General features: G+C 36.9%; 1 protein-coding gene across 7 annotated transcripts in view; it reads left to right on the top strand.

The window, feature by feature from the left end:
- Positions 1 to 14,017, top strand: part of LOC129742853 (dachshund homolog 2) — a 94,102-nt gene that overhangs the window by 66,220 nt on the left and 13,865 nt on the right. For 6 of the 7 annotated variants that reach the window (XM_055734790.1, XM_055734797.1, XM_055734796.1 and 3 more), the window contains 6 exons: positions 3,329 to 3,542; positions 3,603 to 3,727; positions 4,976 to 5,170; positions 5,257 to 5,520; positions 10,940 to 11,023; positions 11,524 to 11,670. In XM_055734790.1, coding sequence (XP_055590765.1) covers positions 3,329 to 3,542; positions 3,603 to 3,727; positions 4,976 to 5,170; positions 5,257 to 5,520; positions 10,940 to 11,023; positions 11,524 to 11,670 — 1,029 coding nt within the window. The remainder of the gene's footprint in view (positions 1 to 3,328; positions 3,543 to 3,602; positions 3,728 to 4,975; positions 5,171 to 5,256; positions 5,521 to 10,939; positions 11,024 to 11,523; positions 11,671 to 14,017) is intronic. The other variant, XM_055734791.1, reaches the window with a different exon arrangement.

The raw sequence follows: 14,017 nt of genomic DNA, 5'->3' as shown, positions 1-14,017 counted from the left end.
AAAAACATCCTTCAAAAATATGTTATACATTCATTATATTGTCGTTAAACTCAGCTTTTTTGTCCACACTGTTTTTGTGGGATGTTTTCTTAATCAATTTTAGAAAATGTGAATCAATTTTAGAAATGTGAAATGTGAAAGCCATAAAATGAATCGAGTTGTTTTAAATATTCAATGACACGATCGTGCAAATCAATGAAATTTGTTGAAAATTTTGATATATTTTGACGGAATAAGACAATCAATCCCTTGGACAAACCATTAATTTATGACCGGGTTTACCGGAATAAATGGGAATTTCAGAATATAATAGAGATTGTCACCCTGATAGTATCGAACAGTGTTACTTTTCTGCACTGAATTCACGTTATTATCTAAATCGGCAAGCCTTGTTGGATAAATTTACAACTCGTCCACTTTTTGCAACTTGTTGCATTGCATTAATAACTATCTGCAACTCCGTACTAAAAAGTTTGTTGGTCAAAACGAAGTTTGGTTTTATAAAGGCCTGCTTTTAGTCTCGTAAAAGCACTGTTGAAAGTAGTTATTTTTGATACAGTTTTCACTTGAACTGAGTAGTCCAACTAACACTCATTTTTTTTTTTTTTTTTTGAAAATTTAGCGTTCCTTCTTACGCGCTAGTTTTATAATGAACTTATGTTTATGAACATTGACCAATGAGAGAACTGGAAAACATTGTCGCTGGCAACGATTGGAAGGCTATGAAAGCAAAATCTTGCGCAATCTTACATTCTTTCGAAAGGTACGAATAAAGTGTCGGATAACACCCAATTAGTGTAGTTTTCGTCGCTCAAGAAAGAATTGAAATGTTTGTATGTATATTGCCTTCCCTTTGGTAAATAGGTAGATAATTGCTGTTTTTTTTTTAACTTTCGTACGATCTTTCTACAATGTGTATGGAACGTGTATCAAAACAGCTTAAGAATATAGCTACAAGAATGTTGGCTGCTGGTCCACTTATGGCATCGATTCCCATTTTTCCATCTTAATCTTAAGTTGTCCACGTTTATTCAGTCTGTAAAAACATAAATCGACTAAGACGGTGTATGATTTTTGAAAAAAAAAACCCTGTTAATATTCAAGTTATCAACTCTTTATCCGGTTCTCTCAACTAACTTCTTTACAATTAAGTGGCTCTCCCAGCACGCCAGTTGTCTTGTGGGCTCAGTTGTTAGGACTCAGAACACACTGTTATCGGTCCTCTCAAATTACACTTTTTTTATTATTTCAAAAGTCCTCTCAATTCAACGTGAACTTATTTCATCAAAGCCTCTATTCCTACAAACTTGATAAAACATATAGAATATTTTTTTAAACCTACATATGTAAAAGGAGTCAACGATTCCCCTCATCGATTGAAATTGCACTCGAAGTTGCTCCAAGTCACGAGACCAGCAATAACATGATCTTTAAAAAAAAAAGTTCCTAATGCTCCAAAAGTGTTCCGATAAATGTTTCCTTTTGGGTTGTTATTGCTTCCTAAATGACCGCCCTCCAACCATCTGTAATCGGTTAATACGAATTTAAAGCTTTTATTTATTATTATGTTAAAAAATAATAAAAACGTTACCTTCTTGTGGTCTTTTTATCCGCCGCTCGCTCGCTCGCTGGCTCGCTCCTTCATCAGGATGTACCTATACAACACTCAAACGTTATTTCGAACACACAATTTTTCGACACCCAGCTATCAACATTTTATGTTGTTTCATTGGGTTTTTTTTTGTTTTACTTTTGCGTGCGCGACTCACATTTCGAACCAGAAAATCTAATTTCCATGTTCGAACTTTTGCGTCGCACTTCCCCACTGACTAGGGTCTGGGGTTTGATCCCTTCCAATCGCTTCAAGGAATGCAGCCTAAAAGTTTTCAGATATTTTGCATACGGATTTGATCAATATGAATTTTGAAAGGAATGCACTTGGATTACGGTTTTTGTGTTTTCAAGCCCATCCATATATTTACGGATATAAAATACTATCGGACACTCGGGAAGAAATCCCCGAAGGGAGTTTTCCTTTCCTCGTAGAAGGGCACGCGATTAGCATACCTAAATGGTTTCGAGAGATTTGACGAAGAGGAACCAAATTTCCGACTCAATGCAACGCCGCATTAACTATAGGCCTCGTCCTCTAAACGCTCCGTTTCGATAATGACGACGAGTGATCCGTCTAATCGATTTGTGTTCCAACAAATTATGCAAATTTTGCGAATGCCACACATTTGTGCTTCGGTGGAGTTCGATCGAAATGATAACCCGGATCGAGTTTTCAGCAGCAGACGACTGTGGCAGGTTTCGAATTCCTTCGGTCGATGGCGAGCCATCTGGACCAATTCGTGAAGCGATAATTGTGATGGATTGATGGCAACAAAAGCAGTTAGATCAACAATATAAAAAAAGTTTGGCTCGAGGTACAAGTTTAATACTCAAAATCGCTCGAATAAAAAAGATTAGGTATATCGATATGAATGTTAATTTGACGTTAGACAAATTGGTCGCTTGTGGGTGTCGTGTCTTATCGATTTTTCCATTTCAATCCAAGTGGGCGTTTCTGACGCATCGAGCTCACCACTAATTTAGCAGACAAAAACAATGGAATCGAATCATTGCTGCCTCAGACATGGCCTATTATGTTTTTTTTTCTTTCTTAGGCCGATCTACAGCATCGGCAAACGTTTCCGAAGCATGTTATCATGGCGGAATGTTTCGCCTACTTGTTTGTGTTGTGGTGGCTGAATATGAATATGAATATGGATATAGACACATCAACCATTCGGTAAAATAGACGAAAACCTGTCGTCGGCATCGAATCGTTGCTGTTGTCGGAATCGACGCTAAGCTCGATATTAGCCGAGCGAGGCATTAGCCCGGGTCGTTGTTGCCTTATAATTGACTATCATTAGTGCCATTTGCGGCCGTGATTAGTTACTTGGACTCAGTCATATAGACATGTTCATATGTGGCTTCTAGCGTCCGCCGTCCCGAAGCGTGTCCTTATAGCTCCGAATAATGAGACGCTATTGAAATGAAGGGGCCATTTGAAGCGGCTTGATTACCCCTTGCCTAAGCACTTGACGTCGTCGTTGGCGGGCGTTGAGATGTGCGATGCCACCCATTTTTCCGTTCGTCCGTCTCCATCGTCCAAAGGGTAGAAAATTGTTCAATTTGTTTTCAGTCAATATAACAAGATGTTTCCAACATCATCAACGAGAGGGCCCTTTTCCGTTTTCACAGCCTACTTCTTCTTAGCGACACTTACTGGGTACTAACTGACAATCTCGATGATCGCTTTTTCCCGAAACACCAACAGATCTGCAACGCATGGACAAATCGCCTCTGCTGGCCAACGGATACAACGCACCTCCCACGCATCTCAACCACCTGCCGTTTATGCAAATGAACCCACACGGACCGGGAGGCGGTCATCCGTTGATGAGCCCGGGGGTCAATCCACACGCCATACAGCGGCCCGATGGGTCAATCATCAAAGGACAAAATATTCCCGGCATGGAGGCTATCGCGAGGTTAGTTTTATTACCCAAAAAATAATTAGAACTCAACTAAATTGGAACATTTCGTTAAAGAGCGGCTTACGAAGACATCGTCAAACATCTGGAGAGGCTACGAGAAGAACGAGGCGAGGACCGGGTGCACGCTAGCATGGAACCAAAACCACGTGATCTCAGTTCCCAAAATGGTACGTTCTCAAGTAAGTTCCGGTCGAAAGTTTTCTCCCAAGAAAATCTATAAATATCACTAAAACAAAAACACACACCTGACTTACGGCCTTATTCTTGTTTACGGCGTATCTGCCGTTCGTTCGAACGGATACTTTCGATCGAATTCGAAAAAGGTATTCTTGTTTTCGTACGAATGTGATACGTTTGATTTTGGTGTTGCCTGATTAACTTCGAAAATTCGAGACAGCCCTAATTATGTGTGAAAATGACAGTTCTGACGTATCTTGTGATAGAAATTTGTTTATTTTCATAACTTGAAGAACAAAAAAACGGATCAGAAATCGCCGGGAAAGATTCCGATGATAATTCCATCGCCATCAGCAGCAACGAACGCCTCCCTATATCGAAGCTGTGACGTAAACGATATGTTTCCGGTACAAGAAAGTGTCCTCAAAGAATAGTAAGAATGGTGCCACCGCGATTGCTTCTGCCTGCTGCTGTTAAGTTCCCCCACCGGAAGGGAAGACGATGGCGAGTCTCGATAGCAGCATATCAGCAGCTACCGTGGCTGATCCGACAACAAACCTAAGCAGCAGAAACGAACGCCTGCCGATATCAAAGCTGTTGGAGAGTGTTCATCGCAAGTGTCGCCTATAAGAAACAGGTATCCTCAATGAGGATGGCGCTGCCGCTTTTGCTGCTGCTAATCTCCATCGAGAAGACCAATGGGAAGACGATGACAAGTCCGAAAATTTAAAATTGGTTACATTTTGAATAAAACAATCAATTTATTTGAACTCCCAATTTTTTTCAAAAATCTTTTGTTTATTGGATCCACAAAAAAAGGTTTATTTTGATTCGTTCTAAACTTTTTTCCATTATTAATAGATGGTAGAAAAAGTTGGTAGATCGAATAAATTTCATCAGCAAAAATGTTCGTAATTTTGCATTAAATCAGCCTGGATGGAAAATTGTTGTGTTTTCAGATTTTTAGTCTCATATCCTCTCATTTTTACGTTTTTCTTCTACTTTTTCGTTTTTAGCCCTTTAAACGAATTCCGTTCGCAGCATTAGACTCGCGTTTGACGACCGATAGTAAAAATACGTTCGATCGAAAACAAGAATGCAACATTTCGTTCGAACGAGCTATGTTCGAAAGATCGAACTGCTCTGATTCGTTCGAACGAAAACAAGAATACGAAATTGCCTAACTTTCGAACGAATGTCATTCGATCGAAAACGGGAATAAGGGTGTTAATCTTTTCTTTTCCTAACAGTTCCTTCGGCTGATTCCCCACACGGTGCCAGTCCGGTGCTGAACCTGTCGAAATCCGGTGGCGATCAGGCAAGCGGAGGTGCCCCCAGCGAACGGAGCAACCAAAATTCGCCCGAGCCGTCGGTCCACGAGGAGGACGACAACATGAGTGAGGCTAATATGTCCGATGGCGAGGAGCCGAACGAGAAGGAAGATGGTAAGGCTCGGCACCTACAATTTGAAGAAAAAAAATCAATAACAATCAAAATACAATTATACTTTACCTTTCTCCTCCACCCAAAGATATCAGCGACTGCGAGCGGGACATAACCTCGCCGATGCCGGCAACGGTTCCGGTTTCGCAGGAGATGGACAGCCGCCAACAGGCAGCCCTCAACTATTCGAGTCTGGCGGCGACGGCTGCGGCTGTGGCCGTCGGTAGCGTTCCGTCGGCACAGGATCCGGTGCTTTCGTCGACGGAAACGCTGCTCCGAAACATCCAGGGGCTGCTTAAGGTGGCGGCCGATAATGCCCGCCAACAGGAGCGGCAAACCAGCTACGAGAAAGGTTAGTTTATTTTCACTTTTTTACCTTTAAATATCTCAATTTAGGTGTGATTTACAAGTCAAAGCTTCGAAAAAACAAACACAACAACATGATGTTTATAAAAATTCCTGCATAAGCTGTCAAAGCAGGCGCTGCTTTGCATTCTCAGGATCCCAGTTAGAAAATCAACGAAATCCGTTACAGAATTTTCGTAAAATTCTGTAATTTAATTTAAAATTTGAATCGACAACTTAAATCTGAATCTGAATCTGAAATCTGAATCTGAAATCTGAACCTAAAATCTGAATCTGAAATCTGAATCTGAAATCTGAATCTGAAATCTGAATCTGAAATCTGAATCTGAAATCTGAATCTGAAATCTGAATCTGAAATCTGAATCTGAAATCTGAATCTGAAATCGGAATCTGAAATCTGAATCTGAAATCTGAATCTGAAATCTGAATCTGAAATCTGAAATCTGAAATCTGAATCTGAAATCTGAATCTGAAATCTGAATCTAAAATCTGAATCTGAAATCTGAATCTGAAATCTGAATCTGAAATCTGAATCTGAAATCTGAATCTGAAATCTGAATCTGAAATCTGAATCTGAAATCTGAATCTGAAATCTGAATCTGAAATCTGAATCTGAAATCTGAATCTGAAATCTGAATCTGAAATCTGAATCTGAAATCTGAATCTGAAATCTGAATCTGAAATCTGAATCTGAAATCTGAATCTGAAATCTGAATCTGAAATCTGAATCTGAAATCTGAATCTGAAATCTGAATCTGAAATCTGAATCTGAAATCGGAATCTGAAATCTGAATCTGAAATCTGAATCTGAAATCTGAATCTGAAATCTGAATCTGAAATCTGAATCTGAAATCTGAATCTGAAATCTGAATCTGAAATCTGAATCTGAAATCTGAATCTGAAATCTGAAATCTGAATCTGAAATCTGAATCTGAATCTGAAATCTGAATCTGAAATCTGAATCTGAAATCTGAATCTGAAATCTGAATCTGAAATCTGAATCTGAAATCTGAATCTGAAATCTGAATCTGAAATCTGAATCTGAAATCTGAATCTGAAATCTGAATCTGAAATCTGAATCTGAAATCTGAATCTGAAATCTGAATCTGAAATCTGAAATATCTGAATCTGAAATCTGAAATCTGAATCTGAAATCTGAATCAGAAATCTGAATCTTAAATCTGAATCTGAAATCTGAATCTGAAATCTGAATCTGAAATCTGAATCTGAAATCTGAAATCTGAATCTGAAATCTGAATCTGAAATCTGAATCTGAAATCTGAAATCTGAATCTGAAATCTGAATCTGAAATCTGAATCTGAATCTGAATCTGAAATCTGAATCTGAAATCTGAATCTGGAATCTGAATCGGAAATCTGAATCTGAAATCTAAATTTAAATCTGAAAATTTCAACTGAATTCTGAAATATGAATCCTAATTCTTTGAAATCTGATATTTTAATTGCAATTTTCCAAATTTAGATCAATTTTGGAGATATGGCCAGATGGAATTCGAATAAAAAGCCTCAATTATTTTTATTGGAGTAGCGTTCCGTGAAATGAAACCCAATCCAATATGTATGATTTCCACAAATACTGAAAACTCGATCCTCTTCCAGCAAACCGACCAAGGTTGTGGGAAAAGTTTTCTCTGTCTTTCTCTGATGAAAGGTGTCAATAGGGCGCTAAACGATCAAAATACAGGCTATAAAACTAGTGGAGATCAGCGTATGTTAGTCGGAAATCAGGAAACATCCAAAGGAAAAAAGGAGGGACGTCAGTCGAATCGAATCCAATCGATCGATCGTTCGCTGATCAGTTTTGTTGAGATTGATCGACATCATCATCTCCATACAGATTCATTTTTCCCAACCTCGACCGAAGCAGGTTGTCCCGAGCTAGGTCCAAATACTGGAATCAAAGCACAAAAAATATAATCAAAAAATATCGATAAATGATAGGTTAATCGAATCACTAAACATTGCTTTTACATAGAAGAGAGCGAGGGGCCCATCCCATCTCCCTTGAAAGGACTCTCGCTCGATCAGCATAATTATTGCGGAGGAATTCCTCCTCCAGATTTTCCGAAAAAAGGACTCCAAGATCAATCGTCAGTGGTCGAATTCTCGAGCCCCTGTCTGGACGCGATCGCATTCCATCAACTCGAGAGTTGTGATGGGTTTGTGAAGTTCTGCAAACAGACGTCCCGATGAATCCATCAAGCGAGAGTCCGAAAGTCGAGTCCGGAGAAGAAGGGCGAATAATGTTACAAAGAGATAAACTGCAACAGAAATCGATAAAAATTATCTTTAATTATGGGCCCATAAAGTGAAAACGTTTATCGAAGTTTATATTAATTCATTTTTTTGTTTTGTTTTGGGGTTTTCGGGCTTTTCGTTTTATTATTTCGGGTGTCCCTTTTGAGGGGAATTTGATCGAGACCGAAGGGGCACGGCCCGCGGTAAAAATCAAAATTATCGGCGCGCAGTTGCTACAACAGTCGCATATACCTTAAGTCGATCACTTTTCCGTGGGCAGTTTCGACTTAATCGAGCTAAGGCGCTGGCTGTAATGGTTTTCCAGGACCATCATCCAATTTACGAGAGGTATACAAAGATACGAAGTTTGCAACTTTTAATCATTGAATTTCGAAAACCGACCACATACATTTTTTAGATAGGCCAACAAATTTGACCTATGTAAAATTTCAGCTCAATCGGACTTGATTTAGTTTCGATTTTTTTACCTTAAAAAATACCCTAAAAGGGGGGACCAAAAGAGTTCGGAAAAATCGGGAAATGTTGATGCCAAATGACTCAAAAATGCAAAAACGTCGAGATATGGTGTTATCTTGAACAAAAAAATGTATAAAAATGGCAGAAAATAGACTTTTCAGGAACTAGCCGTTTTTTGGAAAACCCGCCGAGTCGATTTTTGGCCAAATGACTCTGCTTGACAATTTTTCTTCGATTCGACGACGACCTTCAGTATTAGTTTGTGTGTTGGTTCGAAGTCCTGCGCCTGGCTTTGATCAGATGATCTTTCATGTCACCGGTTACAGGTTACAGAAAATATTTAAAAAGTGCAAATTTGTCAAAAAAATTTCAAAATTGAAAAAATGGACAAAGTTGACTTAATTAACGAAATTCTCCAAAACGACCTAATCGACCAAATTGAAAATTTGAAGAAATTGACAAATGAAAAAATACAAAATGAACAAACTTTCAAAAATGATAAAATTGACGATAATGCCTAAAATCACAAAATTAAAAAATTTAACGAAATTGGAAAAAAGAAAACAACAAAAATCACAAAATACACAAAATGTGTGAATTTGTCTAAAATAACAAAATTGAAAAAAATTGAAAAATGTCAAAAATTTAAAAAATGACATAAATGACCAAAAAAACAAAAATGATAAAAAAAAACAAAAATGACATAAACGACAGAAATGACAAAAATGACAAAAATGACAAAAATGACAAAAATGACAAAAATGACAAAAATGACAAAAATGACAAAAATGACAAAAATGACAAAAATGACAAAAATGACAAAAATGACAAAAATGACAAAAATGACAAAAATGACAAAAATGACAAAAATGACAAAAATGACAAAAATGACAAAAATGACAAAAATGACAAAAATGACAAAAATGACAAAAATGACAAAAATGACAAAAATGACAAAAATGACAAAAATGACAAAAATGACAAAAATGACAAAAATGACAAAAATGACAAAAATGACAAAAATGACAAAAATGACAAAAATGACAAAAATGACAAAAATGACAAAAATGACAAAAATGACAAAAATGACAAAAATGACAAAAATGACAAAAATGACAAAAATGACAAAAATGACAAAAATGACAAAAAATACAAAAAATACAAAAATGACAAAAATGACAAAAATGACAAAAATGACAAAAATGACAAAAATGACAAAAATGACAAAAATGTCAAAAAATACAAAAAATACAAAAATGACAAAAATGACAAAAATGACAAAAATGACAATAATGACAAAAATGACAAAAATGACAAAAATGACAAAAATGACAAAAATGACAAAAATGACAAAAATGACAAAAATGACAAAAATGACAAAAATGACAAAAATGACAAAAATGACAAAAATAACAAAAATGACAAAAACGACAAAAATGACAAAAATGACTAAATTGGCAAAAACGACAAAAACGACTAAAATGACAAAAATTACAAAAATGACAAGATGCTATCTATTATACTTCTTGGTAAATTACAAGCAGCACAAAAATAAAATCGTCGGCAAACATATGAAAATTACTACTTATACAAGACGCAGGAAAGTCATTTATAAATAAAGAAAAAAGCATAGGTCCCAGGATTGAGCCTTGAGCCTGATACTTATAACCGGAACAGAACACTTCCAAGATTCATTACACGAAACAAATTGTATTCGATTCTTTAAATAGGAATCCAATAACGAAACCGCACTTGAAAACAAATATTGGTGCGACAGTTTTTTAAGAAGTTTAACATGCGAAACTCTATCAAAAGCTTTCAAAAACTCTATATCGACAGTTGCTTTTTACAACGGCACAGTGAATATCATCGAGGACTTTGGCCAAAACTGTAGTTATACTGCGTTTAGATCGGAATCCTGATTGAAAATCACCGAAAAGATTCAGGGAACTTAAAAAAGATTCAATTTGCAATTTTATTATACGCTCTAAAACCTTAGAAAGAACGTTTATGACGCCAAGGTTAGAGAGATTTTTGTTTTAGGATTTCTTCTTCGTTATTTTCCGGATTTTCCTTATTTTCCATGCTGTTGAAATATTACTAGACCTTACGATTGGCATCAAAAACAAAAAAAAAATTACAAGAGAGCATAGTTTTTTTCCTCCCCAAATGGATCAGTTAGCTATGATTGTGTTTAGAAACTATCACTGATTGTCCATTTTTCACAACAATTAAATTTTAATAACCTGTGTGTAGGCAAACAGCATTATTATCAATTCATTCAGTTCATAACATGACTTATAATTTTAGCAAAAATCTCCTGTAAAACAATTTTACATTTCTTCACTCGAAATGCCATCATGGACTATCAATCATTACACTCATCCACGATCCCATGGAAGGTATAGCAGTGACGTCCCCCACTTGATACCAAGCAATGATCGCCATTCGATTATCGATTCGAATCACCTCAGAACATCATGTACTTATTATTGAACTTGCATTCGCCTCGATTGAAGAAATACGAAAATTACTCCTCAACGATATACCTACACTCGCACATTGCAATTAATTTTAATCAAACCGTTTCACTGCTCTTTCATTCGATTCCTGCATCTTGCCTTGTCGATCGATTCCAATCCCGGCGGAACCGAAAACCCCTTCGAGCAGCCGAACTGAAGATGGACGTAATCCGAGAGCGTGAAGTCAAAGATTCCATGGAACGCCAGTTGGCCGACGAAAAGCGACTGAGAGGTACGTATTCATAAAAATGCCTACGAACAGAGTAGAAATGGTCCTTTATGATTATCTCTCGTTAGTTTTATTTTTCATTCCTCCGGCTCCGGATTTTCTTCTCCCGCAGACTCCGGGACCAGCTTTTTATGTTTATTGTTTAAATGTATGCATTCTAAATTGGATTAGCAAATTGATACCTTTGAAGAAAGCACCGAGCGCAAAAGGTGTTCTTTCTCTCTCCTCCTTTTTCGATTCCGATTCAATCCCTGATTCCTGATAGTAGCTTGCAGTCGGTTGATCGGAACAAAATTGCCCGGTTGCGAGAAATGATTGATTGAAATTCGTCAAACGATTTAGCGTCATAAATCACTGATATCGATTTCAGCGAAATCTTGGCGAATTCAAAAAATTAAAATCCTCTCTTAAGCAAAATACAAACTCACAAATAGCATAAGCCTGACTACTTAATCCAACAACGTTTCTTTACCTATTTTGCTACCTACCAAATCTATCCTCAGGGCTTTACCAGAAACGATTCAAAAAGGAGCGGCGGCTGCGGATTCAGCTCAAGGATCGACTGGATGGCGAACGGAAAAGGCGAACCCAGCTGGAGGAGATCATCAAGGCAGCCGGGGCGCCAACCGAAGCGTTGCGGATTATTGCCGGTAAGTGGAAATCCGCGGAAACGTGATTTCGGACGTGTATTTTCATTCATCCACTCTACGCTCTACAATCGAAACGAACCGCGACGCGTAACTGCGGTTGATTTCTTCGGAAGAAATCGTGTTGATTTATTGGTCTTAAAAAGCGGAAGTTGCGCGTTAGCAGAGAAATTGGGAGGTCTTCTATTGAAACTATGTTTCTGGGTCCAGTAAGCTTTAGCCAATTACAAGCTTTACTAAGAAAATGTTGGATAAAAAATTCGTGATTTGGGAAAATTCGGCATTTTATTATACTGAGTATTCGAGATCAATCGAATAAAAACTTTTTCTCGTTCGAGAACACGACGATCAACGGCTTCAACTTAGAAAGAAATTGCTTAGAGCGCTCAAGACACAGTGCTTTAATTCGCTCTTTTATCTATTTAATAGCTCCTTGCTCTTGCCTTCGATGATGCATTTCAGTCATCATTGACCAATCGTTGCATCGAAGAATTTGAAACATTCGATTCTTTAACCAGCCTCAGAATTGATCTTACTGAACTCCAAAGTTGTTCAACGGAAAATTTCTGAACTATAAATTGGCAGAAAAATGATGTTGATTTTTCGAAACAAAATATTCAATTTTCCCATACAAACATAAAGTTCAAAATAATTCATGTTGGGGAAACGCGGGTAAGACGGACACACGGGTAAAACTGACACTTTCAGTGTTTCGGAAATTATAAAGTTTGGAAAAAATCTAATGATGGGAATATGTTTTCCTAGGTGTATTAACACTTTCGAGACCCTTTGTTAATTTGCAGCAAGCAAGGTCTTATAATAATAAACAATACAAACAAAAACTTTCAGGCTGCACCATTCGATGTAATTTTCTCTACTCTGAAAATAGTTCACAACTCGCAACATTTTCAGAAATTTCAAACGTTTTCAACGGAGAAATCTTTATTAGGCTTCTCATTGACCATCTGCAGGAAAACCATCGAATTTTGGTCAACGGGCTTGAGTAACAAAAGTCTTGAAAAAAAAGTTGCTAGGTCGGGTACGATGGACACTTCAAGGTCTGGTAAAACGGACACATAAGTTTCTCTAGATATTTCAAGTTTTTTTATTAGTTTGATCCTCCATATGCTTTCAGAAGACCTTGGCAAGGGCAATTGTCTGTCAAAAAGTACTCAGTATCTCAGACAGGCCATAAAAACTGCTAAAAGTTGATCCCTGGGGAAAAGAGCCCTTTTAAAAACGGAATTATGAAAACCACACTGTTCCGCTACCGGATTCGGACCAGTTGATTCCATTTTGGTTTAAAAACATTCTCCAATGCTTGTTTCATAAAAATATGTACTAGTACTGCATTTTTTCGGCAATATCTTACTTTTCTACGCAGTGTCCTTTTTACCCGACCATTTTTAAAAACTGTATTTTACAAGCATGTTTTAGATTGCTATAAAAACAGTCTTTTCGAAGGAAATTTACTAATGCCAATGGCTAATGTGATAGCAAAAACCCTAAACTACTCATCCGACTGAAGACTGCGATGAAAAAGACAGTAGGGGAAAAGTTCATATAACGCCCCATGTGGCTAATACGCGCCACCCATGTTTTGAAGAATCTGAAACATTATAAGCTTGCAAAATATTACCAATTTGTTTTAAATGTTGTGATTGGTCATGGCAAGTATGAATTTTTCCTTAAAATGCCTTTGTGTCTTGATAATTTCACAATTTAGGTTTTTCTTCATTTGGATCTAAATTTTAAAACACTTTCAATAAGGTGTCACCAAGTAGAGAAAAACGAATAAGACAATATTTTCTGACACATCGATAGAAGAGAATCTAAACTTTGATTTTATGCTATAAAATCATACTGAACTCGCTAAGGTATGCTTTTTATGGGTAGGGGAAAGGTTTCCTAAATGGGCCTATCGGGTTAAATGACCCTACGGCTGTATGATAAAATGGCTGACTAGACAGCTTGTCTGACCAATGCATTTTGAGGGTGATACGCTTAGAACATAAGGCATGAAAATTTTTTATGAATTTACAAACTCAAAAAAATTTGAAAAATCGTACAAAGTTTTGATACATTTTGATGTAATATTTCGACTTTTAAAAATTATTCTTAAAGAAGCTTAAAACCAAAACAAGGATGGTTTTTCTTTCTTACTCAAATGAACTTTAGAAATCAAACATATTTCAGCTTTTGTGGAGGTTTAATAATGTTTATATAGTGGAATAATAGAGTGTTTTTGTATGCCCCCATAATGTTTGTAAAATGCCTCCATCCTAAAATAACAGGTTAAATAGAATAAATAAATGATTTTTATCATTGAACCTTCAAATCTATGCTCTGA

Source organism: Uranotaenia lowii, chromosome 2 (genome assembly GCF_029784155.1).
Source record: "Uranotaenia lowii strain MFRU-FL chromosome 2, ASM2978415v1, whole genome shotgun sequence".
NCBI classification, from domain to species: domain Eukaryota; kingdom Metazoa; phylum Arthropoda; class Insecta; order Diptera; family Culicidae; genus Uranotaenia; species Uranotaenia lowii.
Note: the sequence above shows the minus strand (reverse complement) of the source record. Positions and strands in the feature narration are given on the sequence as shown.